Below are 6,070 nucleotides of genomic sequence, written 5' to 3'. Positions count from 1 at the left end.
AAAAAAATTCCCTTCTCACCCTCTGCGGGTGGTCTTTGTTTCATCCTCTGAGCTCGGGTCCTCTACCAGAGGCCTGGGAGCTTGAGGGTTCTGCGCAGTATCTTGGCTGTGCCTAGAACTGCACATTTCTGGACTGAGATGTCTGATGTCTGGATGGATATATGTATATATATATATATATATATATATATATATATATATATATATATATATATATATATATATATTTAGCATTTAGTTGTAATTAGTTGTTTTATACCTAAAGAACCAAATCTATCGGTTTAGACTTTTTTTATATATTTCAAATAAAGTCAGATTAAAGTATCAGAAAAACTTTAACATTTTTTTAACAAATTAATTTAAGGTTAATGTTTCACCTTTAAATGTTGTAATTGTGTTGGATTAGATCTCAGCAAAGGAGAACAGTCTGAGATGACACTTCCTCCCTCTGATGGACAGGTAAAACATTTCTGCTGCTGAATCCCTGAACATGTTACTCATTTCCCCTAAAGAATGAAGTTTATTCAAGAGAAATGTTTGTATTACTAAGAGAAGTCTTTACACAGACAAACAGAGGGAATAACCTCTCAGTTTGAATGTTTTTGCATTTAGGCCTGCTTTTATTCACAAATATTTACATTTTTCTCAGTCTTTTATTGTTTTATTAAATTATTGGTTTTTTTTTTCCTTTTATTTTTGTGGTTATGGATAATGACAGAAGACACTGAAGGAGGACAAGACTATCGGGTAATATTTACATAAAGATATATAACAAACAGTCTTTTTTTAGCTTTCTGTAACAGTTTTCTAACTACTATGAGTTTTTGCAGGCCTCCAAAAGCAGAGGCTCAGCCGACATCAAATAACCCAGGTATGAACTCTGCTGCTGTCACCTGAACGCACCACCAGAGGTCACAGACTAGAATAAATGACCCAGAGTACAGATCCATGTTGTACTCCTCCTGACAACTTCTGTTCGTCAAAATATACCTTTATTAGTTTAGGATTTCCTTTGCTTTAATAAGCAGTTCTAGATTTTACAAAGTCAAATATAACTTAGAAAGATGGTAATAATAACCCTGACATTTTCTGGTTGTGTTGGATCAGGTTCTGGACTTAAACACCCAAAGAAAAGCTCACTAAAATTCCCAGGACTATTTAAAAAGGTAAAATATTTATGTTGCAGAATCTTTGTGCATACTTATTTTCTCTAGAGAGTCTGTCCTATTTATAATTAATCCTGTGATTTAGGATTTGTTTTATTATGAAATTAAAACGGTTCCCGTTTGATGGGTGAGCATTTTAATTCACTTAACATTGGTCAAAAAGATTGTGGCAGTAAAAATTATTATTATTTTTTTAAATCATGAAAAATCTGAATGGAAAAATTTTGCACTATGATGCCTTTCTTATATTTCATGTTTTTGTGCAACAATATTTATTTTTATTTTAAACATATTTGAAATAAATTTCATGACTCTACATAGTACTTCCTTCAGAAGAAGAAAAGATGTATAAATCCAGAGAAAAGTTAAAAAACAAAAACATCTGGACTTTAATTCTGTAGCTGAAGACATTTCTCTTTTCATCCGAGGAGCTTTCTGTTGAAACAGCAGAGAGAGTGGAGTTCCAGCTTTTAAAGCTGAGATGTGATGTAAGCTGGATTGCTTGCAAATTGTTCTCACTCTCCTAACAATGGAGGCTCGTTAGAATCCTTGTTTGTCTGACTCACTGAGGGGCCACTCTTGTCACATGAGTGCAGGTGTTGATTGGAGTTAAACTGACTGGAGATCAGGCTTAATGCTCCATTGAAGGTTTTAGAAAGCTGAACTCTGAGACCTCCTCCTCTGTTTGAAGATGGCTTCCTTCACCCCCTTCTCAAACCATCTGTCTTCTCTGTCCAACATGAACATTTTGGTCCTTTTTGAGGATCAAAACGTCTTCAGGTCCAGAACAGAAGTCCATTTGTTTTTGTTTTTGAACCTTTTTGGATTCACCATGTCTTGGATGAGAATCTACAGCAGCAAAGAAAAAATAAATAAAATAAAATATATTAACTGTTTAATTTAATGTTCACAAAACTTAATTTAAACCATGTGTGATCAAACCCAAACATCTTCCACAGATATAATCTGGGATTTCAAATGTCCAATTTGTGATTTTAAATGTCTAATCTGGTATTTCTAGTGTCACTTGAATATAATCTTGAAGGTTCAATTACATCAGAAAATCCAGGCTTCCCTAATTTGGAGTTATGATTAAGTTTCTCTGAAACTGTAAATAAACCTGTTAAAGAAAATAACCATTTAGACAGAGAAACTAATGAATTTATTGCATTTATTTATTTTTTCTGGATCTTTGACATCTGTCTCTGCTCTCCTGTCCCTCAGTCCTGAGCCGCTGAAGCAGGACATCACGTCCCAACCTGCAGTGGACAAGAAGAGACATGGACACGTGTCCCCACTGAGATGGACAGAAAGATGTGCAAATAAACTAAACAATGAAGATTTAAAAACATGTCATTAGGACATGTACTGATTCATGGGTGATATTTGTAGGATTTATTTGGTGTTGGTTTATTGAGTTTTGATAACTTGTTTCCAGCTGATTGCAACAAATGTGTGAAGCTCCAGAAACCTTCCTGACTTCCTGTTTGACTTGTTTTACTCAGCTACTTGTCTCTGACTTCATAGAAAGCTCAATCTTTCTCCAAATTCAACCACTTTTGCATTTAGGTTCATTATAGGACTTTTCCTGAATGTTATGAGGACAAGTTGAATCAATAAAAGTAGAGGATGGAGGTGGAGATAAGAAGGTAGATGTGAGCTGTCTTCATATTTGTCTCAATCAAACATTAAACACCTGAATCCTTCTGAGGATGCAGCTCGCTGCCGTCCTGAAGGTTTGAAACTGTGGGAAATAATTACAATGTTAACACAAAAAAAGATGGTTGCAACTTAAAAAAAAGGTAAATGGGAACTTTGTAGGCTTGGTTTTGACTCTGTTTTCTGAAATTTAAACAATAAACGTGTTTTAAGACTTAAACTGATTTATGTTTTAACTTTCCTGAATGAATCTTTGACATGAAGGCTGCTGTTTGTCACAAACAAGTTAAAAACAGCTGAAACTCCTCAAGATGTAAAAGACCACCTGAAGGCAGGAGGTCGGCTTCATGTGGAAGAATGGACCTTTGAACAGCTGACACACACTGAACATTTAGTAACCGAGGTGGAAAGAGTCAGAGAGGGTGATGTGTCTGAAGGTTGTCAGTGGTTCTGATCCACAGAAGACAAAGAGAAACTCTGGAAGGATCTGGATGAAGTGATGGAGAGTATTCCCAGGGAGGAGAGAGTGGAGATCAGAGCAGATCTGACTGGACATGTTGGTGAAGGAAACAGAGGAGATGAGGAGGAAGTTGCAGGAAGTCATCCAGAGGAAGAGGTTAGCCNTTGAACAGCTGACACACACTGAACATTTAGTAACCGAGGTGGAAAGAGTCAGAGAGGGTGATGTGTCTGAAGGTTGTCAGTGGTTCTGATCCACAGAAGACAAAGAGAAACTCTGGAAGGATCTGGATGAAGTGATGGAGAGTATTCCCAGGGAGGAGAGAGTGGAGATCAGCTTCCAGGAGACCGGGCTGCTACAGCCACAGTGATTACAGAGACAGGTAGGAAGGGACTTGGTGTCATCTGGACAGAGACAAGATGATCAGGACACCTGGTGGTGGAATAGAGAAGTGCAGGAAGTCATCCAGAGGAAGAGGTTAGCTGGGAAGGAAAGGGACAGTGAGAGGACTGAAGAGAGGAGACAGGAATATGAGGAGATGCAACGTAGGACAAAGAGGGAGGCAGCAAACGTCTGATGAGTTGGACAGGAGGCTGGACACTAAGGAGGGACAGGAGGACTTGTATCGACTGACAGGACAGAAGGACCAGGCTGGAAAGGACGTGCAGCAGGTTAGGCTTGTTAAAGATAGAATCGGTAATGTTCTAACAAGAGAGGAGAGAGTGATGGGAAGATGGAAGGAGAACTCTGAGGAGCTGATGAATGAAGAGGATGAAAGGGAAAGAAGAGTAGAGGTCATAGAAACTGTGGACCAGGAAGTGGAAAAGGTTCTGATTCTTCAGGAATGTTGAAAACATCTTCTGCTCCATCAAGTTGGACAACATTCTGCTACATGAAACCAACTTTTTGTCAACAGGTGGATGTTTATCACCCTGAAGTGATTCAGGTGTTTTTAACCTTTTGGTGACAGGTTAAAAACTCCTGTTTTTAATGCAAACATGTCCAAAACAAACCATCATCTCTGGTATGATAATAGTTTAAAATGTAACCACAGACCTAATTTAGGACAATGCAAAGAGGACGCTTCTTTGAGCTCTTCTCAGGACGTCGTTTCACTCCACATGTTTTTATTCAAACTAGTTCTTCTGTCTTTTTAGTATAAATTGGGTAATTGTGATTTTTTTTTATTCCCAAGGGAACATTCAGTGATATTTAGTTTAGTTAAATCTAAGCATCAAATACTAAGAAACACCTGCAGCGTTTCCTTGTTTCTCAGCCAACAATGATGCTGGTTTGACTAGATGGGCTGGTAATAAGTCCGACTTAACTTCTTTTCAACTTTAAACTGTACTACTTTAAAAGTACTTCCACTCAAATATTGTGGAGTTTAAGGTGGCCCTGTATGCTGATGACCTTCTGTTACTCCTGCCTGACCATTTCAGTCCTAGATGCATTCAGTAAAGTTTCTGGATAGAAACTTAATCTTAGCAAAAGTGAGACAGAGAAGCAAAAGAGTATCTCTTGATAATCTACTATTTAAGATATATGATTCAGGGTTTGTCTGTCCTGGCATGTACATAGCTGACACAATGGCTAATCTTTATAAGACAACAAATTAACACAGTTTTCACGTCTTCAATTACAGGAAAACAGTAGAATTGTTTCAAATAAATCATTCAGTTCTTTACAAGGAAGTAGTCACTGAATTCTGACTCGTCTCATCGGTTTTATTCTTGGCTGAGTTACAAGGAAACAAAAAAGGTGTTCTTAGTATTCTAATAGATTCTAGTCATTTACTGAGTACTTCCTAGAAAAAAAAATAGTTCACATTCAGCAGTAGTTTCCTCTGATTTACGCCCTTAAACTCATACCAGATACCTAGTCGTGAACCATAATGGGCAGGTCAACTCACGTCAAATCAAAGCTTATTTATTAAAATCATTGTTATAAGAAGAGTTTAAAAATATAAATGTTGCTGGAGCTTTCTGTATGTGGCTCCTGTTTACCATCAGTCAGCATTTTCAGTGTTTTCTGCTGAAATAATGTTTGTGAGATTATCACTAAGAGATCAGCGGAGAGCATTTTTCAGGCGTTCTGTTTGTTGGAAGAGTTTAAAAAGTAAAGTTTTACTTTTTAAGATTGTGGAGATGAGAGGTGAAAGTTTGTTTGCTGATTTCGTGCAAAAAATAATGATTTATTATGAGTTACACAATATTAACCTGATAAAATGAAAGAAAGAGGGAAGATCCCTTCCCCACTGATCTTATAAAACTCTGCCTTCTTCCGCTTCTTCCTATCACCTCTGCTATCATCTATTCCTCTCTCTGCTGGAACTATTCCAACTGTTCTCAAAACTGCTGTCGTCACACCTATCCTTAAAAAGCCTGGTCTGGATCCCAATAATTTCAATAATCTTCGTCCTATTTCCAATTTTCCTTTCATTTCCAAAATTCTGGAGAAAACAGTTGCCTCCCAGCTCCACCACCATTTAACACAAAACAGTCTGTATGAACCGTTTCAGTCAGGTTTCCGCTCCGGTCACAGTACAGAATCAACTCTCCTCAGAATCACAAACTCTCCTCATGGCTGCAGACTCTGGGTTACTTTCAATTCTCATCCTCCTTGATCTCAATGCAGCTTTTGACACCATCTCTCACAGCATCCTCCTTCGCAGACTTTCATCCATCGGCGTCTCCGGCACACCGCTCGCTTGGTTTCATTCTTATTTCACTGGCCGCACTCAGTTCATTAAACTCAAATCTTTCAGGTCCCACTCCTCCCCTGT

General features: G+C 37.8%; 1 protein-coding gene across 2 annotated transcripts in view; it reads left to right on the top strand.

Moving 5' to 3' along the window:
• The window catches only part of LOC108246810 (desmin), a 31,248-nt gene extending 28,203 nt beyond the window's left edge, over positions 1 to 3,045 (top strand). Inside the window, exons 15-19 of one of the 2 annotated variants that reach the window (XM_025010166.2) lie at positions 407 to 459; positions 722 to 747; positions 831 to 871; positions 1,108 to 1,166; positions 2,391 to 3,045. In XM_025010166.2, coding sequence (XP_024865934.1) covers positions 407 to 459; positions 722 to 747; positions 831 to 871; positions 1,108 to 1,166; positions 2,391 to 2,396 — 185 coding nt within the window. In that variant the 3' untranslated portion in view covers positions 2,397 to 3,045. Of the gene's footprint in view, positions 1 to 406; positions 460 to 718; positions 748 to 830; positions 872 to 1,107; positions 1,167 to 2,390 lie in introns of both variants that reach the window. The other variant, XM_017434532.3, reaches the window with a different exon arrangement.
• The last annotated feature ends 3,025 nt before the right edge of the window (positions 3,046 to 6,070 follow it).

Source organism: Kryptolebias marmoratus, linkage group LG23 (assembly GCF_001649575.2).
Source record: "Kryptolebias marmoratus isolate JLee-2015 linkage group LG23, ASM164957v2, whole genome shotgun sequence".
NCBI classification, from domain to species: Eukaryota; Metazoa; Chordata; class Actinopteri; order Cyprinodontiformes; family Rivulidae; genus Kryptolebias; species Kryptolebias marmoratus.
Note: the sequence above shows the minus strand (reverse complement) of the source record. Positions and strands in the feature narration are given on the sequence as shown.